General features: G+C 58.5%; 1 protein-coding gene across 24 annotated transcripts in view; it reads right to left on the bottom strand.

Annotated features, from left to right (window-relative positions):
* The window catches only part of KIF1A (kinesin family member 1A), a 39,386-nt gene that overhangs the window by 2,343 nt on the left and 10,744 nt on the right, over positions 1-26,299 (bottom strand). The window contains exons 7-49 of one of the 24 annotated variants that reach the window (XM_051781191.1): positions 25,858-25,969; positions 25,428-25,505; positions 25,046-25,111; positions 24,752-24,769; positions 24,338-24,413; positions 24,148-24,226; positions 23,727-23,869; positions 23,298-23,324; positions 21,781-21,989; positions 21,162-21,241; positions 20,763-20,838; positions 18,659-18,738; positions 18,281-18,387; positions 17,581-17,664; positions 17,287-17,467; positions 17,133-17,205; positions 16,789-16,882; positions 16,517-16,665; positions 16,182-16,360; positions 15,957-16,094; positions 14,865-15,119; positions 11,517-11,635; positions 11,352-11,437; positions 10,910-11,048; positions 10,580-10,748; positions 10,140-10,230; positions 9,657-9,775; positions 9,440-9,495; positions 8,667-8,775; positions 8,498-8,564; positions 8,322-8,406; positions 7,863-7,968; positions 5,791-5,817; positions 2,826-2,940; positions 2,467-2,600; positions 2,261-2,322; positions 2,004-2,149; positions 1,526-1,738; positions 1,300-1,377; positions 892-1,016; positions 614-760; positions 305-497; positions 111-229 (exon numbers count right to left, since the gene is read on the bottom strand). In XM_051781191.1, the coding sequence (XP_051637151.1) occupies positions 111-229; positions 305-497; positions 614-760; positions 892-1,016; positions 1,300-1,377; positions 1,526-1,738; positions 2,004-2,149; positions 2,261-2,322; positions 2,467-2,600; positions 2,826-2,940; positions 5,791-5,817; positions 7,863-7,968; positions 8,322-8,406; positions 8,498-8,564; positions 8,667-8,775; positions 9,440-9,495; positions 9,657-9,775; positions 10,140-10,230; positions 10,580-10,748; positions 10,910-11,048; positions 11,352-11,437; positions 11,517-11,635; positions 14,865-15,119; positions 15,957-16,094; positions 16,182-16,360; positions 16,517-16,665; positions 16,789-16,882; positions 17,133-17,205; positions 17,287-17,467; positions 17,581-17,664; positions 18,281-18,387; positions 18,659-18,738; positions 20,763-20,838; positions 21,162-21,241; positions 21,781-21,989; positions 23,298-23,324; positions 23,727-23,869; positions 24,148-24,226; positions 24,338-24,413; positions 24,752-24,769; positions 25,046-25,111; positions 25,428-25,505; positions 25,858-25,969 (4,809 nt within the window). Of the gene's footprint in view, positions 1-110; positions 230-304; positions 498-613; positions 761-891; positions 1,017-1,299; positions 1,378-1,525; positions 1,739-2,003; positions 2,150-2,260; positions 2,601-2,825; positions 2,941-4,349; positions 4,374-5,790; positions 5,818-7,862; positions 7,969-8,321; positions 8,407-8,497; positions 8,565-8,666; positions 8,776-9,439; positions 9,496-9,656; positions 9,776-10,139; positions 10,231-10,579; positions 10,749-10,909; positions 11,049-11,351; positions 11,438-11,516; positions 11,636-14,864; positions 15,120-15,956; positions 16,095-16,181; positions 16,361-16,516; positions 16,666-16,788; positions 16,883-17,132; positions 17,206-17,286; positions 17,468-17,580; positions 17,665-18,280; positions 18,388-18,658; positions 18,739-20,762; positions 20,839-21,161; positions 21,242-21,780; positions 21,990-23,297; positions 23,325-23,726; positions 23,870-24,147; positions 24,227-24,337; positions 24,414-24,751; positions 24,770-25,045; positions 25,112-25,427; positions 25,506-25,857; positions 25,970-26,299 lie in introns of all 24 variants that reach the window. The other 23 variants (XM_051781185.1, XM_051781186.1, XM_051781192.1 and 20 more) reach the window with 23 other exon arrangements.

The following is a 26,299-nucleotide window of genomic DNA, read 5'->3' as shown; positions in this document are numbered from 1 at the left end:
GGGGCTGCATCAGGGAGAGCACTGGGAGCAGGGTAGGGAACATGCTTGGCTACCTGTAGACCCCCAGCAATGGCTTCTCTGCTCCCTCCTTCCCCCCCTGTGCCCGGTACCTTATGGATCCAGCCAGGAGAGGGTTGAAGGCGTAGAGCCAGTCGTGCATGTCTTTGTCACTGCTCGCCTGCAGCAGGATGCCCCTGTGCTCCGTGCACACCGCAAACGTGTTCGGGGTCTGCCGGGGGAGAGCCGGGGCTGAGCCTCTTGCTCAAGGGGGTGCATGGAGCGGGGCTGGCTCCCGGTGCCCTACCTTGAGCATGGCCTGCTGGTCCTCACTGTACTCCACCTGGGCCTTGGAGAGGTTGAGTATGGCCCTCTCAACTGCATCCTTGTCTGAGTTGTAGATGTAGACGTATGGGCGCCGAACCACCACGAAGCGCTTCACCCACCCGTTGGTGTGGGGCTCCAGGAAGTGCAGGTAGCCCTTTTTGGAGACGATGGGGCTGCAGAAGGGACCAAGGTCAGGGTGGGATACAGACCACAAGGAGGTGGCAATGGTAGGGCATGGTACCACCTGCCCATAGGCACTCCCCTCGTTGGCTGCCCCAGTCACTCCTACCTGACTCGGATCTCCTGGATGTCAGGCACCAGCAAACGCTGGGGCTCCTTCTCCTCCTCAGGTCGGCGGGCTGGGGACTTCTTCTGCTCTCCTTCTACCACAGGCTCCAGGTCAGGGCTGTCTGCCCTGGAGGAAACCTGCTGGGGTCTGGGGAAAGAGGAGAGGTTGGAATGTAGGAAGAGTATGGCTGGGAAACATCCATAGGCCAGGACTGTGTCCCAGTGATACAGCTGCCCTGCTTGGGGAATGCCACCAGAACCTCCCCACCAGCTTCTTACCTAGCCTCTGTGGCATTGTAACGTCCTTCCACCAGTGATGGGCAGGTCGAGGAGGGGGTGAGAGTGGTAACCCCAAGAGCTGACATGGAGGGGTCTCTCATCAAGGTCACGGACATTTCAGACAGCTGTGGAGGAACGGAGATGTGGACTAGAGTTTCTGCACAAAGCCAGGCACAGGCTTCTGCTCATATGGGGAGAAGCAAGACCCCTGGCTGGCACAGTACTCTCCTGGCATAGTCCTTAGAGCCACCGGCTCTGGGAATACCAGGGCAAGCAGAGGGAGCAGAGACCCTGGAACAGGGATGACTTGTGCCATAGTGCCCATCTAGCCCCTGCCCAGCCATTCCCCCAGGCACACACCCTTCCTGGCCCCCACAGGCCCCACAGAGCCCGTGGCAGCAGTATTACCTTGCTCTCACTGGCACTAATGCAGACGTGGCTGTGGCTGTACTCCCTGTTGAAGGTGTGCGTGAGCAGGCGCAAGCACTGCAGAGAGAGGAGAAGGACAGTGGGGCACGAGGCACCTTCCTCCTCCCACTCCTCTTGGGCTTGCTACTGCCACAATCCCCAGCCGCCCAGTGGAAGCCACTTCCTGGCTTCATCCCCGCAAGCTGGGGATGCTGCAGGATGGTACCTTCACAGCCAGCTCCTTCTGCCTCTCGCTGGGGGTTTCAGGGGGTGAGGTGCGGCCCTCAGGGGCCCCGTCGGCAGAGAGTGGGGAGGAGACGCAGGAGGTGCTTCGGGACTCAGAGTCCTCACCGGAGCAGGGGGACAGGGTCTCCAGACCCAGGCGCTGGGTCGTCTCCAGCTTCTCACGCAGTAGCAGGTAGTGCCTTGTCTTCTCCACCTAGGCACAGGCACTCAGGCTCAGGAGTGGCCCCCTTCCCCCTCCCCAGGCCCCCTTAACCCCATCTGCTCATTAGCTTTGGGTCTGCTGGGATCTGGCTGACGGCAATGCACAGGAGCTAGTGGCACAGCCCTGCTCCTGCCTCCTCTTTCAACCAGGAGGGCTGTGACATGCAGGGTGGGGAATCTCCCCAGCACCAGTAGAGTGAGGGGCTGCTGAGCTGCCAATTGCACCATTTCAGCCCATTTCTAGCTCAGGCTCTTACTTCTTGCAGGAGGCTGAGTTTCTCCAGCTCCCACTGATGGTCAAGGATGAGGCTGTCACTGCGGGGCCGCCAGCCAGCCAGGTTCTCCTCTCCCCGCACATAGGCAACGGAGGTGTCCAGAACGCGCCGTCGCCGTCTCTGCATCCCTGCGGGCACAGACGCACAGCTGGGGGGGACAGACGCACAGCCTCCAAGCCAAATGCCTGGCTTTGCCTCCCAGACCCGGGTGAACACCTGGGCAGAGGCGTGGCACCCACCTGGGCTGCCGGCATCGGCCACACGGCAGAGGCTGAGCTCGTAGACTCCGGTCACACGATTGCTGTGAGCAAAGAGAGATGAAGCGTTACTGGCTCTGCCACGTCTCCACATCCCGGTTATTTCACCCAGGCTGCTGGGTGAAAGGAGAGCTCCAGTCCTTGGGTGAGGGTTCTCCTGTCCCCAAAAGGCAGGAGCGTCCTGGTACCTCTCAGAAGCCCGCAGGCTGCCGCTGCCAAAAAGATTGCGGATGGAGCGGGAGGCAGGAAGTTTGGCGTCCCGGGAGTAGAAAACCATACAGAAGTCTTTGGTGATGACGGCGGGCTGAGTACAGTTCTCCATCTGCAGCAAGGCAGGGGGGAGGCATCAGGGGGCTGCCCAGCAAGTCTCTCCCACCCCTGTGCCCAGCAGTTTCCACTCCCAGGGTCCCACAGGGCCCCCGAGGTACAAGTTGAACCCTGCACTCCATAAGCACTGGCTTAAGAGGAGCTCACGCTGGCTGCACCCCAATGGCAGGGGAAATACCAGACTTTGTTGGTGTATAATGACCCCAGCCAAGGTCCTTGCCTCGATGTAGGCTGACAGGGTGATATAGATCTTCTCCCGGTACGGGGTCACACGGTTGAGCAGCAGCGAGTTGTGCATGGAGCTGTCCCACGCCGCCTCAAACTGGTAGAAAGTCCTGCCAAAAAAACACAGCAGGGCAGGTAAAACAACCCCCCCTGGAACCTCTGGCGAGCGAGCAAGCAAGGAGATGCCATCGTCCCCCCACAGCGCTGCAGCAGGCCTGCAAGGACACACAGACATGCATGTGCAGTGGGGACAGGTGGGGACAGCCACTCCAGAGGACACAGGCTCAAAGCAAAAGGGCATAAGGTGTGGTGGGAGGAGGACATGGCACCCTCGAAATGGCCAATGGGGTTTTGGGGAGCAGGGACCGTGGGAGGAGGGGGGGCTCAACTGGGGTGCAGGCAAGGCAGAGCAGGCTGGGAAGGCAAAGGAGGGCAAAGGAGGGTTCATGCCCCATCCCCGTGCTCAGAGCAGGGGGCTGCCATCCCCAGTGCACCCAGGCCAGTCCCCACCCTCCAGCCTGGGGCACATAGCACCCCTCAGCCCCTGCCAGGAGCGGCTGCTGCCATTCGGGTGACAATGGTCAGAAGGGAAAGGAGGGAGGATGCTTGCACTGAGAGGCTGCTGCCAGCCCACCTCTGGGCGTGCAGCCCCCCCACCAGCCAGGTCCCTTTCCCCAGGGCTGCCCCTGTCTGCCAGCCCTGGGCCCCAGCAAGAAGCTGAGGACCATGATTCTGTGGCTGGCCCTTGTCAGGCTGTCTCCCCTGGCTCTTGGTCTGCCCTCATCGCCAGCCCCATTCTCACCCTGCTGCCTCAGGCCCCTTGCTGTGTCTTCCATGGCTTCCAGGCTGAAAGAAGGAGCAGGGGACACTTGGTCCCACTCATCTATGCCTACAGGGTCCTGGAGAGGACAGCACAGCCACTCAGAGCCAGAGTGGCAGCTGCCCTCCTTGGGTGGGCAATCGAGGGTGGGGGAAGCAGGAGGTGGCTCCAGTAAGAGAGCATGGGGAATCCCTGTTTCACCCCACACTGCACTCCAGGGCTCCCTCCCAGGCCAACCTTGGCTTTATAGTACACCCACTCCCCAAAGCCATCCAGAGCTGCCGCAGCCCTGGCTCTTGCCCGAGCGTCCTCAGGAAGCCATGGCTCAGCCATGTCTCACTTCAGCATGTCCCCAAAGCAGCATCCAGGTGGCTGAGGAGCAATTTTAACAAGAGCCGGGGGCAGCCAGCAGGAGCAGGGAGAGGCTCTGAACTGTAATTTCCCTCGCATTAGAAGAAGAGGGAGAGTGACGCTTTCAGAAGGTGTGTAAAACACATAAAATCCCCTGGCGTGAGACAGAGCCAAGGCAAAGGATTGCTTTGCAGACACAGGTTGCTTGAGAAGAGAGCACTCCCCAAGGAGGAGGAGGAAAAGAGGAGCCTCAGGGGAGGGGAAAAAGAGCGAAAAGCAAAGGGAAGAGGCAAAGGGGAAAGAGAGAAAAGCAGGAGGGACCAGACCGAGCAGGTGCGCGTGAAATACCTAGTGTCATTTCCCAGCGAAATGCTATAAGTGGAAGGCGACCCAAGGACAAACACACACACATACACACACAGAGAAACGACAGGTCAGAAGAGCCCCTTTTGAAGGGACTCAACCCGTATTAGCACTGCTGGCCAAGGGAGCTCCTGCCTAGCTGGACCCCAAATGGGAACCCAAAAGGAGCTCGGTGAAGGCAGACAGAGGCTTACCTGCCTGGGTGGAGACCCTCAGCCTCCCACTTTCCTCACAGTCCAGCAGCTCGGAAGCAAGCACGTATGCTCCCTATCCCCTTAACCACCCTCATACCATCGCAGGGCAAAGAGCTCCCACCCAGCACAATCCCCTGGGACGGTGCCAGTGGGGGGGGAACAGCCATCCTACCACCACCCACACAGCAGATGATTTCTTGGCCCATCCCTTGGTCCACAGGTCTCTCATCACTGTGCTGAGAGACCATGGGCAACCTCTCCTGCAGTGGGGGGCCTGGGTCCATGCTGTATTCAGCTGGGAGGGACAGCTGGAGGGACAGCTCTGCCCTTCAACACCTCTGAGCAGGACCAGCTTTGAGTTGCTGTAAAGAGGACAACCTCTCAGGCACAAAGTTATGGAGCCCACCAGAACTCAGGGCATCCCATCCCTTGTCTCCCAGGCACATCCCCCTCTTCTTCCACCGTGAGCACAGTGCTGAGACGCCCCCTCCTCCGGGCCCTCGGCGATGCTCCCATCCAGAAGCTGCAGGCACATCCCCAGCTCTGGTGCCTCTCACCCACACGCCACTCACCAGGCTCACCCAGCAGTCCCAGCTAAAGCCTGCAGTTCTGGAACAGCTGCTGCCCCTTTACACAGGGGTACAACAGTCTGTGCCGTGGTACGGGTGTGTGCCCCCGCTGCCACACCTTTGTACAGACACACACTGCCCGTGTGCCACACCTACACCCGCAGGACAACCGTGCCCGGGGCGGCCAGCTGCTGCCACACCAGCTGCCATTGTCACTGAGTGCCTGGGAGAGGACAGGACATGCTCCAAAACTGCCATTGTCCACACCAGCCCTGCAGCTACTCCAAGTGGCATCAGGGGCTGAGCTGGGGCTGGGGAAGGAGACAACGAGGGTCTGGCACACTCGGTGCCATATGCCAGAGAGATGGGAGAGTAGCGAAGTCGAAAAGCAAGAATAAAACCAAAATCAGGCAATGGGGATGCAGGCGTGCGAGGGGGAGCGGCAGCCAGCCAGAGCGTGGCCCAAACAAACAGCAAAAGGGGCCAAGTGAGCGAGAGGTGCCAGGGCAGGAGGGAGGAGGGATGGGGCATGTGGAGGGATGAGGGGCTGGATGTCCAAATGCTGCCTCCGGCGGGAGTGAGCGTGCCGAGGCAAGGGGGTAGAAAGAAAGAAAGGAGAGAAGAAGGGGGAGTGGAAAAAAACCCAATGGAAACAAATAATACCTAGGCATATCCGAATCAAGAAACTGCCTGCAAAAACACAAAACAATCACATGGTTAGTGTGGGCTCGGATGGGCAGCAGCAGCTGGGGGAAGCGAGGGGGGACACCAGGCACTGCCCCCCATGCCTCCTCTCTGGGGCCTCCTCTCTGGACACTGGATGCAGGAATGGATGGGTTCTGGGGAGAGAGCTGGACTACTCCCCCAGCCTCCTTCTGAGTGGCTCCGGGGGGCTGGGAAGGCTGCAGAGGGGGAGCTAGAGCTGCTCCAGGCAATGGAGGCTGCATGGCACAAGGCAGCAAAGCGGGGAACACAAGCGGCTGGGAGGAGGATGAAGTGGGCACTACCCCTGCTTGCTGCCTTCCTTCTGCCTGGCCTCACAGCTGCAGGGCGAAGCATGCGTGTCTGCATGCAGGGTGGAAGCGGGGGGCACTGCAGCTAGTGCCCTGTGGGCAGCTGGCCGTGCCCTCCTCCCTGCCCAACAATGGGCATGGGCTCCATGGGATGGATATGGGATGGATATGGCATGCACGCCAGCCTGTGCCCCCAAATTGGGGCTGACCCTGAGGCACAGACTCTCTGAGCGTGCAGATGCAAAATCCAAGCCCCCTGTCTCCATGCTCCTCTCCACACCCCAAGCATCCCCTCAGCCCAAGATGTGTCTCCTTGTCCTGCAGGACCTGTGGGGTGGAAGGCAGAGCAGGAGGCATGTCACTCCTGCCAGGCTACCCTAGACATGCTAAAGATCTCATTTGGCTGCACCTGGGACAAAGTGGCCAGATCAGGAGCTGACAAAACGCAGTGCAGCCCCAAGAGCCCGTGGGTGCCACAGCCACCCAGCTCCCAGCGAAAAAGCCACCACTGCTCCACTGGGCCAGGCCTTCCTCTCCTGACCATCCCTATGTGGCCTCCTTCTGTATCCCCAAGGCTGTGACAAAGTCTCCTGCTCCGACACTTGCGCACACACTGACCCCATGGCTCGGCTTTGCTGCCCAGGTACTCCGTGCGGGTCACTCTGCCATGTCCAGGAACTGCCTGAGCGTGCTCAGGGTACCACCTCCCATCCAGAGCCCCATCATTCCCCTTCAAAACACCCTGCCTTGGGACAGGCCTCCTCGGGGCAGTGGTAACCCAAAAAAGAAAAGGGAAAAAGTGGTCCCCATTCCTCACCAGGATGATCCTGCACCAGCAACCACAATGCACACAGGCAAGGACCAGTCCTGCTGCTCCTGGTGCTGGCAGTGACCATCCCCATTTTGTCACGGCTGCCGCACCCACACATTCTGGCCAGAGACCCCCACCAGTCCCCTGAGGTTCACCAGTAGCCCTGGTGCAGAGGAGAGCTGTGCACTCTGCACCCACCACTCCCCCTGCCACCGAAGGACCCAGCCAGGGAGATCTTAAAACATAAAGATCTTCCAGTCCTGCTGCTTTCACACTCTGTCAAACGTACAGCGGGGACACCTCTAAGCAACATGGTCTAGTGGAAGGTGTCCCTGCTCATAGCGGGGTTTGGAATGAGATGATCTTTAAGGTCCCTTTCAACCCCAACCACTCTGTGGTTCTATGATTCTATGACACAGCCCCCTAGGACAGGCAGGAAGGGGTGGGCATCCCCAGAGTCACCCACACTGATGGGAATAGCTTTCCTGCATCACTTCCAGACAGATGGGGACCTGCCATGGTCACAAGTGGCCTTTCCAGCAAGTTTGCTGGGAAATGGGAAAAACAGCCTATGTGGCAGGTCCCCCCCAGCCACAGAGGTGGGACGTCCTCTCAGCACTGGCACCAACTGGCTGTGTCAGGCGGTCACAGCTGGTACCAGAGAACAGCACCCACACACAGATTCCCTGTAGTGCTCTCCCCAGCACATCAAGGCCTTAGGGAGGAGGAGGAAGAGGGCTGGCAGCCCTGAACACCAAGCAGCCTCAGAAAAACCCTGCCTCAAGGCAGCAATGGGTCAGCAGGACCCTGCAGAGGGTCCCAGAGCTCTCCAGGGAAGAGAGGGACTGCTACTTGCCCCCATCCATCCCTCACCCCAGCAGAGGAAGAGCAAGAAAGAAAGCATCACGCACCGGTCATCCTGGGAGGGGTGGATGTACCCGGAGGAGAGGATGTTCAGGGACAGGATGTTGGGGTCAATGAGTGACTCGTCTGCTTCTGGGGTGTTCCGAATTCGACCTGCAAACACAGCAAAGGGATGCCTCTCAGATGACAGGCAGTGGCCCTATGAGGGTCCCTGCAAAGACAAGGGCAGACCACCTTCCTGCAGACCCCCCTGTCAGAGGCAGCAGCTGCCCAGCACTTGGCCATTCAGCACCGGAATTCTGGTCCAGCTCCCGGACACGGTGGCAGAGGGTGAGGTGTCCTGCCCAGGCAGTGTCCTGGTGCCACCTGCCAGGCAGCTGCCACTTTGCTGTTGCAGGGCAGGAGGGGAGATGAGGTGTTAAGCCCCTCATGGGAATGTGGGAACATGGGAACGTGAAACAGCCCAAGAAGATGACTTGGTGGGGCTGAAGGCTGGCTTGGCTTACCCACAACCAGCTCCCGCACTTCCTTCCAGCGGATGAGGCTGCCTGTTTCATGCACCAAGGTGACGGTGATTCTCCTCTGGATGCCCTGAGACCCACGAGGCCAGAGAGAAGGGACAGTGGTTAACACAGGTCCCAGCAGGAGTCAGAGCCAGGACAGCATTTTGGGCAGAGAGTACCTGGTGGAGGAGGAAGGTCCCATGGCACGGCATGCCTCCACGATGGTCCACAACAGCAGGGATGTAGCTGGAAGAGAGGATTGTGGCATAACACAGAGTCCTGCCAGCCTGCCCAGAGGTGCTGAGCACTTGGCAAATCCCGTTGCCTCCCTTTCCCAGCAGGACTTACTCGCCATTGGCCTCCAGCTCACAAATCTCAAAGAAGACCATCAGGTCGTACTTGCACTGGCAGGGGCCGGCACTGGGCCGAGTCATGGTGCTCAGCTTTGTTGCAGGCACTGCAGTGGGTTGGAAAGACAACTAAGAGGTTGAGCCCACCACTGGGGGCACACGATGGCAGGGAAAGGGCAGAGCAGGCAGGGATCGTGGGAACACAAGCAGAGGCAGCAACAAGAGCGTCATCCCAGGGAGCTTGCCAGTCACTGGCGTGCCTTCTCCCTTGCCTTGCCCAGCATGGGGCACCAAGGGTGTCAGCATGAGGCTGGCCTCACCCTTCCCCAGGATGCACACCAAGTGCCTGCAGTCTCGGCGTGAACACATCCCAAACCACACAGTGCAGCTCCAGGGACTGTTTGGGGACAACCAGTGGGAGGCTTCCCTAGTGGTGGTGTGGTGACTGCACAGCCAAACCCCTGCAACTGGAGTCTCAGCAGCCAGTGCTGAGGGGACCCCAACACCCCTGTGGGACGGTGGGGCTAGGTGGACATCTGAGCAACCCAGGACAAAGAGCCTCCTCCCTGACACTCTGCAGGAGGTGAGATGGAGCCTTTGCATCTGCTGAGTATTGCAGAAATTAGTGTGTATGGGGCTTGGGGGTGCTCTGGCCCACAGAACATTTTCTGAGTGCCCCTGCAGTCCTAACTGGTCCGTCTGGGGAAGGGAACACTGCACCCAGCATGGGAAATAGGGGCGGGAACAGGAGCAGAAGGCCAGGTTCCATACCTGGTTTGGAGAGCGGCATCACACGAGGGAAGTGGCGCCGGGATGGCCTCAGTGGGCTGCAGACAGAACCAGCTTGGTTAAAGCATCCCCAGGGATCCCCAAACCTGGCCAACCCCACCTATGCCTTGGGGCCACCCTTTCTCAGGTCCCCAGGCAGCCTGCTGCACCTGGAGCCCCCGGGGCAGCCAGGGGCTGGGGCTGGCCCAGGGGTGCCCACCTCAGGACGTCCTTGCAGAGAGGCGGGAAGGGGTGCTGCTGGTAGTGGCCAAACACCTCAAACACAATTGGCTGGCTCTTGATGTATTCGATGAAGGATTTGGTCACCTCCACAGCGATCTAGAAGAGAAAGAGCCACCGCCAGCACAGTTTAGCTGGGAAAGCGGACAGAGCCAGTAACAGCACCCTTATGAGGGTGCAAGCCCGTCTGTCCCCTGCATTCCTCACCCATTCCTCCCCCCATTCAGGGATGCTCTCCCCACCAAGACCACTGCTGTGAAATCCCAGCCTTTTTGGGTGGACAGCAGCGGCTTTTGGTCTCTCCCTCACACATCCACCATCTAAGGTTGGCTTAGCTGGGTGGCTGTGAAGGGCTGGGAAAGCCAAGAGGAACCTGCTGCCCTGGGGAGAAGATCCAGCCAATGGCCCCGCAGAGACCCCAGCAGCCACATGGGCAAAGGGGTGGAAGGGGAGAGCTACGCACATTTTGGACGTGATAGAAGCCCAGTGGTGGTCCTCGTCCCGTGTTCTTCAAGGGTTCTGTCGAAAAGGCCTCATCGTGGCGATGGATGAAGCTGTGGAGGCAAGGAAGGTAGTTGGGGGGCTGTGGGATGGGGACATGCTGGAGCAGGGAAGGGAGTGAAGGCAGGAACCAGGACAAGAGGCCGCTCCCCCTGGGGCTGCTGCCTGCACCCTTAGCTGGCACAGCACTCCCCAAAGCTGATGAGAGTCTTTCCCTGCCTTTTGCCAGCAACTGAACAAGGGCACTGGCACATTCCACATTCCACAGCCCTCGGTTTTGCCTCCCCATCCACAAAGGGCTCACAGGTGGGGGGGTAGGGCTTCCTGACGTTCACCACCAGCTCCCAGGTGATGGCTGGAGCACGGTGGGAGATGCAGGGCTGGGAGATACTGGGGGCTCACTTGAACTGGCAGAAGATGTCTGCGTATTCTGCAGAGATGCTGGAGGCTTGCAGGACTGTCACACGGAAAGTGAAGATGCTGCCCAGCTTCAGGTGGTCCAGAGCCACCTCCAGCGGCCCATCTGGCACAGGCTTCTCAGGGCTGTCCAGGAGAAGGTCCTCTGGGGTCACTGCAGGGATGGAGAGGCCCTTAGCAAGGCAGGGTGTCACCCCTTCAGTGTCTGCCAGCAGCCCCACACTGGGGCAGTGGGCTGTTGATGCTGGGGTGGGTGCAAGAGGCTGTGTTCTGGGGCAGGGGACTGCTCCCAGACTGCCTGTCACAACTCCTCACCTGCGCAGGTGTTGTTGTTGACTTCATCAGCAGAGGGACCCAAGTCGCTGACCTGCCCCTGGCCTTCAACAATGCGCAGCTCCTCCTGAGAGGTCCCCGAGCGAGACATCCCCACAGACGGGCACGACTCTGACTGGAACTGTGCCAGAAGGGGGGCTCAGGGATGCTGGTGATCCCCGAGGTGGTCCTGCTTGCACCACTGCTAGCACCCTAGAGCTCCAGGGCACTGCCAGCTCTCCCCTCCCACCCTGTGGCAGCCCCTCTGGGACACAGGCAAGAGCGGGGTGCACGGGTGGGTGCCCAAGGTCTGGGGTCTGCCTGATGGTCCCTTTCCCATGATGCCTGCACCTCTAGGAGCCTGGGGGTCCCTGTGGGGAGCATCGTGGTGGCAGGCAGAGGTCTGGGGTCCCTGAGCACCCACTGAGAGCTGGCCCTGCTGTACCTTCTCAAAGTGCTGATCATCAAAGGAGATCTTGGCTGTCCCCGATTGCCGGACACCAGAGCCGTAGTCAGGGGCTTCTTCATCCGCTGGTGGAGGGATGGGAGTGAGCCAGCACAGGGGGTGCAGGGAATGCAAGGGGCACATTTTGGGAGCGTTCTCTCCTACCTGAGATGGCCTGGACGGCCACGCGCAGGAAGCCCTTCACCTCACCCTTCTCGCTGACGATGGCCACGCGGTGGACCAGGGGCACAGGGTAGAGGAGGTTGCTCAGGTAGACGAAGGCCCTGCCAGAGAAGGGGGGGGACACAGAACAAAGGGGGAGAATGGTCACTGCTCCCACCCGCAGGTCCCCGGGCATGGCTGGCGTGGCCGGCAGCGGCCGGGATCCCAGGTCACCGCTCAGGGCACGACCGCGGTGCTGCAAAGCAAAACTAAAGAGAAGGCAGCCAGGGCCAGGCGAGGGGGTGGGGGCAGCGGGCGGGCAGCGTGTGGCGGGCGGGAGGGTGGGCAGGAGGGCGGCACGTGCCGCAGGCAGCACCACAGAGCACACCAGACTTGCGGACCCCTCCAGCTGTCACCTCCGCGGCAGGCAGGACTGGAGGGGGCTGCACTGGTGCCACCATGAAGCTGGAGGGCAAGAGGACCTTCTCTGTGGTGGAGAGCTGGAGGACTTAGGCAGGAGGTGCTGTGACACAACTAGGGGGTGGCTGCAGAGTCACTGTGGGGAGGACAGGGGCAAGGCAGGGGGAAGGGTGGGTGACGAGGGAGATGGAGGCTGTCAGGAGCAAAGGAGGTAAGAGGAGGAGGTTCTGGACAGAGGCCAGAAGTCTTCAGAGATGAATCTGCTGGGGTTTCCTGGCCCTGGCTGTGGCCACAGTGTCGCAGGACCACTGGAAGGAAGGCTGCATGGCGTGACTGGCAGCATGGGTGGCCTGTGTCCTCCCTCCCCATCCCTTCGCACACATAGCTTTGGGGTCCCGGGTCACCTGCCAGCATGTCACAGGGATGGATGGCATGCCTGTCAGGTCTGAGCCTCCCTGCTGTCCTCCGTGGCATACAGGTCACCAATGCTGCCACGGAGAGGTGCTAGGGTCCAACATGATGGCTGCACCATGTCTGTGCCAGCACCTCCTGCCAGGCCACAGCTCTCTGTTTCTCAAGCATTTTGGGTCCTCTTGCTGCCTCTCTCCACCTCACTGACAGCTGTCCAATGGTCCTCTGGGTCTGGCCATGGTGGCATTCCATACCCTCCACAGTGACAAGTCACCTTTGGCGCCGAGCTCCCTGCTGAGAGGTGCAAGCTAGCAGCACTGCTCCCAGCAAGAGGGGGTGTGGGGTGCCCAGCACCTCTCCCTGGGGCACCCACCAGCGTCTTGACATGCAGTGTCGTTGGGTGTTGGGGGGTGGGATGGTGCAGGGGCTGGTCAGGACATCTCTCCTTCAGGAGGCTTCCATGAGGGTTGCAACTCCAGGCGGCTGGCAGCACTGCTCAGGGCATCCCGACCTCACAGGAATCTTCTCAGACATTCAACGGTACCCCAGAGTGCCCAGGGGCTCTTGCAGCCCTACATTTGCACCTCGATCCCCAAAGTCCAGAGGTTCCCCTGTTCTGATGACTCCCATTGACCTCCAGCTGCTGCTCGAGGCTTTTTCCATGCAAAGTGTCTCCAAGGTCTCAAGCAGGTGATGCCAAATGAACGTCTCCTGATGGGCCCATCTCACTGCATCTCTTCTCAGATGCTACCAGGGACAAGTGGCTGGACCATGCCAGGGCTTCCTGACGGGACCACATGCTCAGGGAAGCTCTCAGAAGCACAGGGATCTAGGTGCAGCCACCCACTCAAAATCACAGGGCAGCTGCTGTGAAAGCCAAGGGGTGGAGAGGGCAGGGAAAAGTGGGAAGGAAGTGGGGCAGGCAGGGAGGAGGGGGACAAGTGTTTCACTAGAGGAAGGAGGGCAGGGACACTAACCACAAGATTGGTGAGGTGCAAAGATGGCATGCTCAGACCAAAGAAAAGCCTTTCCAAAGGAAGACAAAAGTGAAATAACCCCAATTTTCGCTAAAGCTTTGAAGAGATAGAGCCAGCAGCTAAAAAAAGAATAAAAAAACCCTTAAAATAACCAAAATGAAAAAAAAATAGAAGAAAGAAAAAAAAAAGAAAGAAAGGGAAAAAAATCAAAGACAAGATCCAATCATAAACCAATCCAAGCACACTTCACAAGAAATGTGGCCGGCAGAGCTGCTGCAGGGGGAGCCAAACCCAGGGCAGACTCAAAAGAAGTTGGAAGGCGCTGAGCTCTGGGGAACATGCCCCCGGCACAGAGTGGGGCCGCTGCCACAGGGCCTTGTTTGGTTTTTCGAAGTGCCCTTGACAGTTTTGGGGTTGTTTTGATATGGTGGGGTTTTTTTTTTGTAAGGAAAAAAGGAAAAAAGAAAAGAAAAGGGGAAGAACCCAGCTCTTTCGGTCTGAGGCTGCAGGACTCTTACCCCACCTCCACCCTCACTGCCTGCTCTGGTCTCTCCTCCCCACCACATGGCCCAGCTCTGGCACACCAAGGAAAAAGAGCCCCAGATCAGCCCATTCAGGGAGTCCCAGCCTGGGGCAGAGGCTCTGGGACCAGCTCCTGGCACACACTCCCTTGGGAAAACGCCAGAGAGAGCTGGCAGCACCGCATCCCATCCTGGGGAATGGGCATATGGCTCCAGGTTTGGTGGCACAGCCACCTTTGGGGCAGCTGGTGGGCTACTCCGGGCCAAGACTGATGGAGCCCAGTGGGGTCTCCCAGCCAACAGGTATGAGAAATCAAAGCTCTTGTTCTTGGCCGGAGCCAAAGAAGAGTTGGAGACTGCACCCAGGTCCCCCCGACCTCCCTGGACATCCCCTCTGCCAAGCTGGTAGGTGTGGCCCCAAGCTCAGCACTTGGTACAAGTGGCAAGAGCAAAGACCACTTTTGACACTCCCTCCTGCACCCAGCTCTCTGCTCACCCCCCTCAGCTTCATCCTCTCAACCACTGGGGAACATCCAAGCCTCTGCATTTGGGAGACTCATGCTGACCAATGCATGGGATGGCCAAGCCAGAGCCAGAGGCACATGGGGTTTTGATCTTGTTCCCAGCAAGTGGCACCACAGGGCCACCCCGAGCCGGGTGGGAGGTGGCCCTCCCTGGGACAGACACCCCCAGGATAGAGACCTCCATGTAGCTCCCCTGGCTCCTTCAGGGATGGACATGCAGCAGAGCTCCCCTTCTCAGGGGCTCCCCAAAGAGGGACCTGCCTAAAGACAGGTGCCATCCACCTCGTCTTGCCATCCCTTGCCACCACTGTGCTCCTCACAGCCCTACCTCAGCGGGCACCTCACCACCCCGCCAGGCACCTGGGCTTGGCGGCAATCCCAGCCAGCCACACCCTGCACCTCCAGGACGCCCCGGAGGTGGGAGTCGTGTCCAAAAGCAGTTCCCTCATGCGAAAGAGCTAGGTCCTTCCCGGCATGCTCTCCTAAAACCTCACCAACCTTCCTACTAAACTGAACAGGGGGAAGCGGTCGTAAAATGGATCCCGGCCATCACACAGCGGGCACTCCGGAAAGATGTCTTCCTCCAGGTCCTCCTCCTCCTCCTCCTCCTCCTGCCCCTGGTGCTGCTCGTCAGCAGGCTCGGTGATGTCGGAGTCGGGGTTCGAGAAGGTAGGGGAGGGGGTGAGATCAGCCATGCGCTCGCTCATGCATGTGTTGAAAAGAGGAGAGCTGTTGCAGCCAGAGATATCTGAACTAAGGTTAGTACAACAAGATAGAAGACAAGTTAACACCAGCTGTTCCAAACAGAAAGAACAGGAATTTTGCTTTTTTTTTTTTTTTCTTGGTTGGGTTTTGGGGCAGGTTTTTTGTCTCCTTAAATCAAGGGACATTGGGAACAAAGACCTGCCCATCTGGTACATCTCTAAAGCCACAAACAACCAGAGAAAAAAACAACCCAAGGAACTGATGTGAATGCTGGGGACTCCCCTCGCTGGCTTTGCAGGAAATGCAGGGATGGAGTAGGTGGCACAAGGCCTGCCACCACCCCTCCTACTGGAGGGAATCTCTCCCTGTGCTGCAGCACGGGGGGGATGCCTCCAGGCCATGCAGCTCAGCCCCCTGATCCCCCTGCCCGCCGGGGCAGACCCTTTTTCTGGGGTGGCCCATCTTCATTGCTTCATTCACTGCACCCTTCCAACCGCTGTGCGGGAAGCACAAGGAGACACGTGGCACATACTGTGCAGACAGATGCTCAGACACCAGTGTGTGCGCAGGGACGTGTGCCCACTGGGGTGGAGGTCGCAGCTGGCACAGGCTCTCAGCCTGCTGGACAGCCGTGACCCCTGCAGCCCACCAAGCCCATGGCTCCCAGCACCGGGTCAGGGCAGGCAGCAGAAGCATTGCCAGCTGCCCGTGGGTCCCTTGGGGTCCCGGCAGCCAACGTGGAGGACAGTGATCGCAGGTAAGGCGGGCACCGGGGTGCCACGGGGGGATGAATGCCCTGCACGTGGCGGGCAGCGCTGGCAGCGTGTCCTCCCGCAGGACCACCTGTGGGTCCCAGCCACACTTCAGAGGAGCCAAAGCGCTCACCTGCCGACCAGCCTGAACCAGGGGAAGCGGTCGTAGAAAGGATCTCCACCGGTCACCACGTTGTCGCAGTCCTCGATGACACTGGAAGGCACTTCTGCTGCTCGGTCATACATCTCCCGCATCAGGTCCAGGCGCTGCCTGCAGGGAGAGGGGACAGAGATGGCAGCGGTCAGACACAGGGTTGTGGGCACCCAAGCCCTCCCGGCACAGCCATCACTTGCCCACCTCAGCTTCTCCAGGGTCCAGTAGTGTGTTGCCCCATTCTTCTGGTCCTGCACCTCTACGGCCACAATGGTCCGGGGGAACGGCCGCTTCTCCCGGTCCTTGGCAGCATCAGGAGGCAGCAGGTCAGGAGGGAGAGGCGAGTACAGTGTGTCTGTGAGGAGCACAAACTGGAACTGGACCTGGAGAGGGGCAGAGGGCATGGTGAGCCACCTGGGAGGGCAGAGGGTTCCACGTGGTGCTTCTGGCGACCCCCTCCTCAGCACTTCCCAGCTGCCCATTCTCTTGGCCTCTGCTGTGAGTGCTGCAGCAAGCCAGAGAGGAGCCCAGCCACCCACCTTCTTTTTCAGCTCCACACTGATGGCATTGGCTTCCTTGAGGAAGATGGCATTGCCCCAGAGCAGGTCGCGGAGGGAGGTGAACTGGTACCACTTCCACTTCCTAAAGGCCCAAAGGGCCAGCTCGAACTCCCGCTCTGTCCATTGCACTGCGGGGACACAGAGGGACAGTCACCCCACTGCCAGGACATCGGTGCCCAGGGCACCCACAAATCCACTCTTTGTGCTCCCACAGAGAGCATCAAAACCTTGTGGTGTCATGCAGCCCTCACCCTCGTCCTCAGGTTCTTCCTCTTCCTCGTTTGCCTCAGGGTAATACCTAGAGTCCATCTGCTTCTGTAAAGCCTCCAGTTTGCTCTCATAGTCCTGGGGGAAGCAGGAGGAGGGGTGATGCAACCCACCGATGTGGCCTCACTCCATGCTGCCACATCACACTACTCCCCCTTGCAGGATCCCAGCCTCCTCCCTCCTCTGGATCTGTGTTTGTGAGGACAACTCCAGGAATAACAGGTTTGCCCTTGTATTTAGAACACACAGAGCTACCCCATGCAAACATCTGCAAGGACTTCAGTCATGCCTGGGCAGTCTCAGAAGGAGCTAGGTCCTGGCCACCTACCAGCCTCTGCTGCTCCAGAAGGTAGTTTGCCTCTTCCCGCTCCCTCCGGTACTGGTCCTCCAGCTCCTGGAGCCTGGGTGGAAAAGGGGAAGGAGAGGATGACCAACCTGGAGGTGGACACCCAACTCCCTAGCACCTCGGCCCACGCTCTTACCGCTGCTCCATCTCCTGTTTCATGTCGATGCCCTGCTTCTCCAGCAGCTCTCTCTGGGCAAACGCCCAGTCCACGGGCTCTGCGGGGGTCTCGGCACACGGGGTCCGCTCCCGCTCCTGCCGAGCCTGCTCGGGGTGGTTGAAGCGGAAGACATGGCTCTTCCCCATGATGATGCGGTTTCCTGCAGGGATGCACGTGTCGTGGGTTTAACGTGGGACAAGTGCGTGGCCCCCGTGGGAGGGAGGGAGGGAGGTGGGTTGGAGCAGCACTAGCGTGCCAGCCCCAGGGACCCACCTGAGCGCAGGATGCTGGGCTCCGTCACCTTTTTGCCGTTCACATAGGTGTCAGCACCTTCACAGGGCTCCAGGGTCACTATCACTGAGGGGGTGGTGAAAAGGGGAGAGGGGAGGTAAAGTGGAAACAGAGGATAAATCCTGCATCTCCAGCTCTGCTGCTCTGGCAGCCTTGGAAAGTGAGAGCCACCACAGACAGCACTCCAAGTCTGGGGGGACACTCAGGGGACCCACCAGCAGCACCCACACCTTAGGCAGCCAACGGGACTCAGCCAACCCAATGTTAATCAGAGCAGTCCCAAGGATTAAGGGAAGCTGGAAACTAAATGTGAGAGGCGGCCAGAGCCTCCAGAAGGCAACTCCATCTTCCCAGGCTCATCTCCCACAGCCCCTTCACCCCCAGGTTCCTGCCATTTTGGAAGGTGAACTCTGCTCCACATCTTGGGCAGGGGAATCAGCTACAGACTGCTCAGCCAGGATCTCCCTGATCTCCCTGCCTTGCTTTGCTCCCCCATGCCTTGCATAAGCTCCTGTCCCAGCCATGAGGGTTGTAGCTCACTCTGGAAGCATGGAGATGGCACACCCATGCAGGAAAGCACCACTAGCTTGAGGTGGGCAGGACCCCTGGCTGGGGGCAAGTCCTGGGGACATGCAGAGGGGTGGGTCCCCATGGCAGTGGGGCCCCTCCAGACAAGCAATACCTTCACCACTTGTTTTGGTGTCGCTGCGGAACAGGCAGTGCTCTTCTTTAATGAAGTGCCCGCTGAGAACGATGTCCTGCCTCTTCTCAGCATCTTCTCGGCCAACCCTGTGGGGGCAACCCAGCTCAATTCTTCCTCAAAACAGCCCCCCTTGAGTCTCCCCTCAAATCCATCCTTGGGGCTGACAGGAGCAACCCTTGGTGCACAGCTGGACCAACATCCCACACGAGATTCCCAGGCAAATACATGTGGCCATGGCACTTTGGGGATGCCCCGGGAACAGTGTCTGGAGACAGCTGTCACTCTGCTGACCAACTGGGGAAGTCAGGCACTGAGATATGGACAAGGCTCCCACCACTCCACAGAACCTGGCCTCACCTCGTTATCCCATCTTTGATGTAGTAGAGAAGACATTCGGACATGAGTGGATCCTCATTCAGGTTGACCAAGTGCGGTGTCTGGGAGAGATGAACAAGGAGTCATCCCAGTGCACCCTGTCTACCCAGGCACTGAGGGATGCTCCTGAAGAGGTGGGAGCTCGGTAGCACTGCAGACTGCCACTGCACTGGCTCTCTTGCCCTCTTGTAACTCCAGGATAACCTGCCCAGACAGGTACTTTTCCAGGGGACTGCAGAGAACCAAGCAGCTGGGAGGAAGATGCCCTGCTTCCACATGCCTCCTTGCTTTTCTCCTCCCAGGGCTGAGCCCTGGGTATGCTTCCCCCGGCCACCTTTGAAAATTCATGTTCCAAACAGGCCCAACACAGAGCCAAACAATTCCCATGGAGAGTCCCTGCTACAGCTCAGAGTCTCCTGGGGCAGGACCCTTCTTACCTGTGCTGCGTATTATAGAACCACAGAAGGGTTTGGGTTGGAAGGGACCTTAAAGCTCATCTCATTCCATCCCCCTACCATAGGCAGGGACACCTTCCACTAGCCCAGGTTGCTCCAAGCCCTGTCCAACCTGGCCTTGGACACTTCCAGGGATGGGGCAGCCACAGCTTCCCTGGGCAGTCTGTGCCAGGGCCTCACCACTCTCACAGGGAATATCCAATCTACCCCTGCCCTCTGTCAGGTCAATAAAGAAGTGCCCATTTTCCTCCACTGATAGTACAAGGACAGAGGAAGCACCTGAAAGAGCAGGTCTCAGAGGTTCAGCCAAAAGCAGTGGAGAACCTGAAGCCATATCTGCAGTCTGAATTTCACTCCCTGGTCTTCTTCCAAACAATTCCCTCCCGTCCCTTTCCTCCCCTGGGTCACAAAACACTTTGTTCTTGACAAGAAGGAAATTTCTCCCCCAGTCACAGACCTCCCTGCCCACAGCCAGCTTAGCTGCTGGGATTGCACCTTCAGGGAAGAGGGAAAGTCCCAGGAGTATGAGTGAGTGAAGTTCTGAGCTTCCCAGACAGAAGAATAGTGACCGTAAGAAACACTGCATCAGCCTGCTGAGACCCAGCATGCAGAGGGGTCCCCTCAACACGGTGCCACGAGCTCTGGCTGACAGCAGAGACTCACTCCAAACTGGGCAGCAGAGCTGGAGGTCAAGGGAAAGGTGGGCTATTCTCCATGGTGGCTGGCAGAAGTTGGCTGTAACATTTAATGTCTGGCCCCTCTGGACAGACACATGGTCCTGGGGGCTGAGGCTCCTTCACTTGCAGTTTTTGTCCAGATTTGCAAAGCTGCTGACCTACTGAGCTCCTGGAGCCACAACCAGCCCGGCCATGGCACAAAGTGGAACATAGTTCTGTCCTGCAATGCCCATAATAAAATGGGGTTTGCACACTGTCAACACCAACTTTTCTTGCCAGCCACTGGAGAATTCAGAAGAGTTTCCACCCATCAGATAGCTGAAGAGCAAGGAGGCACCAACACCACCACAGCAATGCCCCACCTCCAAGACTAACCTGCTTGGGGGAATAAACCCCTACGCTTCCTACCCAAAGGTCAGGACTCCTAACAGGCAGTGGCTGGGACAAGAAACAAAGACAACAGTGTACAAATTTATCCTAAAAGTCAAGCTGGGGCATGTAAGGGGAAGGTCCTGACATCCTTATCACCACCTCAGCTTGAGACACACAAGGGGTTTGGCCAAGGCAAATGCTACAAGAAATGAAGAGATGGAATATTTTCCCATCCACATTTCTTAGTGAGGACTTGCTGGTTTCAGGTTCAGGGGCAGCAATTTTAAATATCCCAAAGTACAGATTTTTACAAGCTGACACTGAAGTCCAACACAGCAATCATAAGCAAATGCCTCCATGAAAGGGGACAGCACCCCAGCAATGGGGGCTGGACATTTAGCCACATATTTCTACCCATGTTTGTACCCAGCAGGCTCAATGCTGGGATTTCCCCCATAAGTTTCAGAGCCAAGAAACAGCTAGTGAAATATATGGGGCTGACTAGCTGTGATGGCACAGGCAAGAAGGGAGCTGCGGGGGTACAAACCAGTCCCCAGGAAGAAGAGAATAGGATGATCCTACCTTTTTAGGAGAGAAAACACCCAAGGTGCCTCCATCCTCCCTCATGGCCACCCCCATTTCGGCCAGCAACGCTTCCCTGAAGGAGCAAGGGAAAGAAGAACCTGTCAAAGCCCCATGCACCCCTGGAGCTGGCACTAGGATGCAACCTGATCCCATGGATTTGTCTCATGGATCGCAGACACAGGGCTTGCTTCAGCTCTCTTCACAATTCTGGTGGTTTCTCAGAGCAGCCCACCTCTGTGCAGGCTAATGAGGTGGGCACTGGGGTGCCCCAGTGACAGATGAGGGTATGGCTGGACATTCAAACTGCCTGGCTGCCCCAGGAACTGAACTGCTGGAGCAAAGGGAATGGCATCCCATCCCATCCCACCCTGTCCCATACCATCCCAACCCACCCACCTCTCCATCCGGATTGCTTCTGTCCTCCGCAGCTTCTCCTCCCACGTCTCATTCAGCTCCGCAATGATCTTCTCTGTTTCCTGGCACACGTGGGTTGAGCAGGGGGTTAGTGTATCCCACGGGCAGCAGACCTGCCCACTCTGCCCAGTTCTGCCCAGCATGCTGCAGTGGGACACTGGTCCCAGTTTCAGGCTGGCTTATACAAGGTGTAGCAGCATTTCACCCACATCTTTCCATCAGCCCCATCTTCAAGGAGTGAGGCACAAAGACCAGCCTCTCCACCCTCTTGCTGCCAGCCGGCTCCTGCACCATGCTGAGCCAGGAGCACTCATCCCGAGCCAGGAGTGCCCATCCCAAGCTGGGAGCACCCATCCCACAGGGCAAAGGTAGTCATCACCCTGCAGGAAGGATGGCAGCACCAGGTAGGCCTACAATACCAAACCCCCTGCCACCCGGCAGTTTGGGCAAACCCTGGGTCTGTCTGCTCTGCAAGAGGACATACGAGCATTGCTTCCCAGGAGCATCATCCATCATGAATTTCCAAAAAATACTGAGCCCCCTCTGCAAGCCACAGCGCGTTGAGCTGAGCCCTTTGTCCTGCAGGGCACTGTCCTCTTACCTTGAGTCTTTCAATTGCCTCTTCACTGCCTGGGGCAAACATGATGCGCTCGTGGAGGCTGGCAACAGAGGCAGCACGGCTGGATAAGGCAGACAGGGAGGAAGAGGGGCTGATCCCAGCAATGGCATTGGTCACTGTGGAGAGATTGTCATGGCGGTGACTCAGCTCTGCCCCTCTAGCATCATTATTGTTCTCAAAGTCGGACAAATCTATGGGCGGGGAGGGATGGGCCAGGAAGAGACACACGGAAAGGAAGAGAGAGAAAGAGAAAGATAGAGACAAGAAAAGCTGTTGGGAAAAAAAAAAAGAGTGGCCGGTGTGCCAAGAAGAAAGCCAGGAATTACAAGGAAAAGGCACAGGCAGCAGCACAGCACCACAGACAAGGGCACAGCACCAGGGCAAGGGCACATGCTCTCTCCCCTCAGGACACAGGGCAGTTTTGTGAAGCAGCTGCTGGAAGCAGCCTTCCCAGGCTCCCAGGGATGCTTTTTTGCAACACCAGATCCTGCAGCAATCAGGTTTGACATCAAATGTCCTCCCTGAGCGTGTGCCACTGCCCCTGTCATCCTCCCCATCTGATACAGCCTGGGTGGTTTTCTCTGCCCTAGATTAGCTGGATCCGGGGGCAGAGAATGAGAAGGGAAGGCAACAAGAGGTGGTGGCCCTACTAAGGGGCAGGTGGACAGGGCAGGAGAAGTGGCAGGATTCCCTGACAGGATCTGCTCACAGGAAGCCCTTGGCCTGCTGGAGCAGCACCTTGGCCAGGCAGCCAGAGAGTGAAGCCAGGGCTACAGGCAGCGGTGCTTGCTGGCCAGCACCCCAAGAGTGACCTGCAGCAGCTTAGGATCCAGCTACCAGAGATGCTCCTCCAGCTCCCAGGAAGTCGCAGGGTCTCAGCACGCTGTGCTGGAGATGGGCAGGGCACAGCTTAGCAGGTGCAGCTTTAATCACCCATCTCCATCGGCCCACATCCAGGGATGCTGAGCCAGGAGGGGATAGCCAGGCCCTTGTCTCCTCAGCAGGCTTGCCATAGCCTGGCTGCACTGCCTGACTCGGGGTGGGATGGGGCCACAGTGCTTATCCATGGGTAAAATCCTCCTAGCCATCCCCACCCACCCCTTCATCAGGAGAGCACCATGCCGTCCCACCCAAGTGCCGTGCTAGGCTCCAGTCCCAGTGAGACACAGCACCAGCAGAAGCAGCAGCAGCAGCAATCAGAGGAAACATCATGACAGCATGGAGGAAGGGATCCCTGTGGGGATTGAGCCCTTGGCATGGCTGAGTGGGAGGACACTGGTCCCTCGAGCACTATCCCAAGCCCAGGTGCTAACCACGACTCTGCCACTATCCTTTCTGCCAGCTCCCTGGGGATGGCCAGCCTGTGGGCACGGGCTGCCCCATCAGCAGGGGCTGGCTGTGGGAGCCCCTCCCCATGCTGCACGAGTGCCCCTGGGCACAGCCTATGCCTCCCAAAAGCCGTGAAGCAACAGAGAGTACCAGTGATGGGGAATACACACATTTGGATCCTCCTGCAGCAGGATGGGCTAAGAGAGAAAGAGAGGGCAGGGAGCGGGGGTGAGACAGAAAGAACAGAACAAGAGGGGGTTCATCTCAGCTGGATATCTGACAGCACAGGGAGGAGAACCCATGGGTGCGTGCAGCCCCAGGAACACCTTCCTGGCACCTCTGCTGGGTGCCGAACGCTGAAGAAAGTAGGTGGAGGGGAAGAAGGGAAAGTTTTCTGGGTGGAAAGCAGCCCCTCCTGCGATAGGAGGGGATTGGGGGCTGCAAACACACACCAGGGGCTCGCCACAGGCAGCATGATGCCACCATGGCAGGCTGGAGCAGGATGCAGGGCAGATGTGGGGACATTGGCCCTGCAGGCTGGGGGGACCTCAGCCCATCGCTGCAGGGAGCCACTGGCAGAGAGCACCTGTGGTACCTACTGTCAATGATGTCCCCAAGACCCTGGGCATAGAGAAGGTCACGCAGACGTGCCACCTCGTCCTTCAGCTCCCGGATGAGCTTGTTGTTGGGGTCCTCATTGATGACAGCGTTGCAACGGATCTGCTTGGCACGGTCGGCATACCTAGGGAAGGCAGGGTCTTGAGCAGTGGCGAGGAGAGGAGCAAAACTCCAGCTCCTTGCCAAGTGGGAGTGCCACAGAGCCCTTCCAGCAAGTGATCCTTTGGAGGATCCCAGTGCTGGGACAATCGTTTGCATCTTGTCTGGGGTTGCAGGTTCCCCCCACACCACACCTCCAGCCAGGGATGCCACAAAGGTGAGGAGAGCACGTGGCAGTGCCTGGGCCTCAGAGACTCCCCTGCTCTTGCTCAGTGCAGTGGGAACAAGGGCACTTCTTCCTACCTGAGGGTGCTGAGGGTCTCATCATAGTTGATGTCAGCAGGACTGAGAGCAGCAACCATGGCAGTCCTGGAGTTGCCCCCTGCCCAGAGAGACACACCCACATCAGGGAGACGCTGGTCCCTGTGCCAGCTGTCACCCTCTGCTCAGCACCCATGCCCACCACCACACTGTACCCCCCACCTGTCCTCACCCAGGTTCTCCCGCAGCAGCCAGGTCAGCACCGAGTCCCGGTATGGGATGAAATCCGTCTTTTTCTTCTTTTTGTTCTGGGGGGTGGAGAGCAAAGGGAAGGGCTGTCAGGCTGCCTGCTCTCTTCAAAGAGGTGACAGCTGGTCCCCAGCCATGGGGACTTGGAGGATGATGGCTCTGCCTGGCCCCTGCAACCTTGGGCATCTTTGCTCAGGTCCACAGGTCCTGTCTGTGAAATGTCCAGGGCTGGGGGGGATGTTTAAGGCTGGGTACTGAAAGCCATAGGGTGAGGAGGGTGAGGAGGATGTTGAAGGCTCTGCCAGCCCCTGTGAGAAGCATGGCTTGTGTCCAGGCACAACCTCATCCCCAAACCACCCTGCAAACCACTTCCACCCAACTGTGCCAGGGTACTTACCTTGTTTGGCCCCGAATCCTGCAAAGGAAGTGGAGAGACTGTTTAAGGGAACTGCTTCCCTACTCGGTGCCCACCACAGCTCCCCCGCCCCCCAACTAGAGAGCAGCAGGCACAGGTCCCAGTGGAGATGGCAGCCTCACCAGCCCAGCTTGTTCCATCCCCAGGGACGGCTTGGGAGGTATCTGCCCATCCCTCAGAGGTGGGATGCTCCATCCCTTGGAGCTGAGTCCATCCCTGCTGGGCCAAGCCCATTCCCCTCCAGTGCCGCTGCTTCCCTGTGCTCTGGCTACCTACCATTTCAGCCAGGGCAGAGATGACCTTCCCCAGAGTGGTCAAGGACTTGTTGATGTTTGCTCCTTCCTGGAGAGGAGAGGAAAAGCCCAGATGCTCAGGCCCTATTTCAGAGCCTCATTAAACCCCAGAAGAATGGGGAATTCCCAGTATGGGGTGGGCAAAGAGCAGCTGGTCTTACTGGATAACCAGTACCTCCCATCTGGGACTCATGGACCGTGATGAAACTGGCATTAGGCAGCTTTCAAACACAACCCTATCAAGGATTTTGGCAGCACAGTGGGCAAGGAACTAGTGGGCAAGGAAAGGAGATGTCTTGGCTGGGAACGAGGGGGTAGGACGTGGTGTCCCCACCGGCAGAAGTGGATCTCACATCAGCTCTCACCTTTAGCCTTGTGCCCTTGGCGCCTGTGGAGTCGGCTCGCTCGCTCCCAGCCAGGTCCACCAAGCTGATTTTGCTGACCTGGAGGCAGAAGGGAGGCTGTCAGCCCTGAGGGCACAGCAAACCTTGCCTGGCACAAAGCCAAGACCTTTTGCAGGGTAACACTCCTCTGAGGGCAGCGGTGGGCTCTGCGGGGTCATCCCTGCAGGATTTGTCCAGGAGCAGGGCTAATATCCTTGCAGGTAGGGCTGGAGGGCATCAGCTGCCAAATATCCTGTCCAGGAGCTGGTACCACAAGGGACCATGAGCCCAGCACGCACCTGGGACTTATCTCCCTCCTGTTCCAATCCTGCATCAGGCTGCACCACCTCATTCCAAGTGCTGATGACAGCACACAAAGCCCTTCCTGGATCCATGTGGGCTCTGCTCTCACCTTCTCAGTGGTGATGTCTGTCTCAGCATCATGTCTCTTCTGCGTGAAGATGATGTTGAACACGGCGTGGGAGCGGCTGCTGGTCTCATTCATGTTGGTAGCAGCCACTGTGCTGCAGGGACAGGAGCACAGGGAGGTGTGACACCCTGTGGGGGACACTAAAATGGCTGTTGATGGGGCCAGGGCTCATGCCAGGACAGGGTACATGGTGGGAAGGCAACTCTGGAGGACAAGACAGGACTATGGGAGGAGAGATGCACAAGCCTAGGCCTTCTCCTGCTGGCTCCAGTGAGTTTTCAGAGCAGGAAGGAGGTAAGGTGAAAGGAAGAGGAGGGTACCCAATGCTCAGAGAGAAGGGGACTGCCATCTCTAGAGCAGATGGACTGGCAAAGCAAGGAAGTGAAGCAGGACCTTCTAGAGGTGTCTGCAAGCCCTCCAAATC

This window comes from Manacus candei, unplaced genomic scaffold, assembly GCF_025592945.1.
Source record: "Manacus candei isolate 608988 ecotype Guabito, Panama unplaced genomic scaffold, ASM2559294v1 h1tg000015l, whole genome shotgun sequence".
Taxonomy (NCBI): domain Eukaryota; kingdom Metazoa; phylum Chordata; class Aves; order Passeriformes; family Pipridae; genus Manacus; species Manacus candei.
This window is presented reverse-complemented; position numbering and strand designations above follow the sequence as displayed.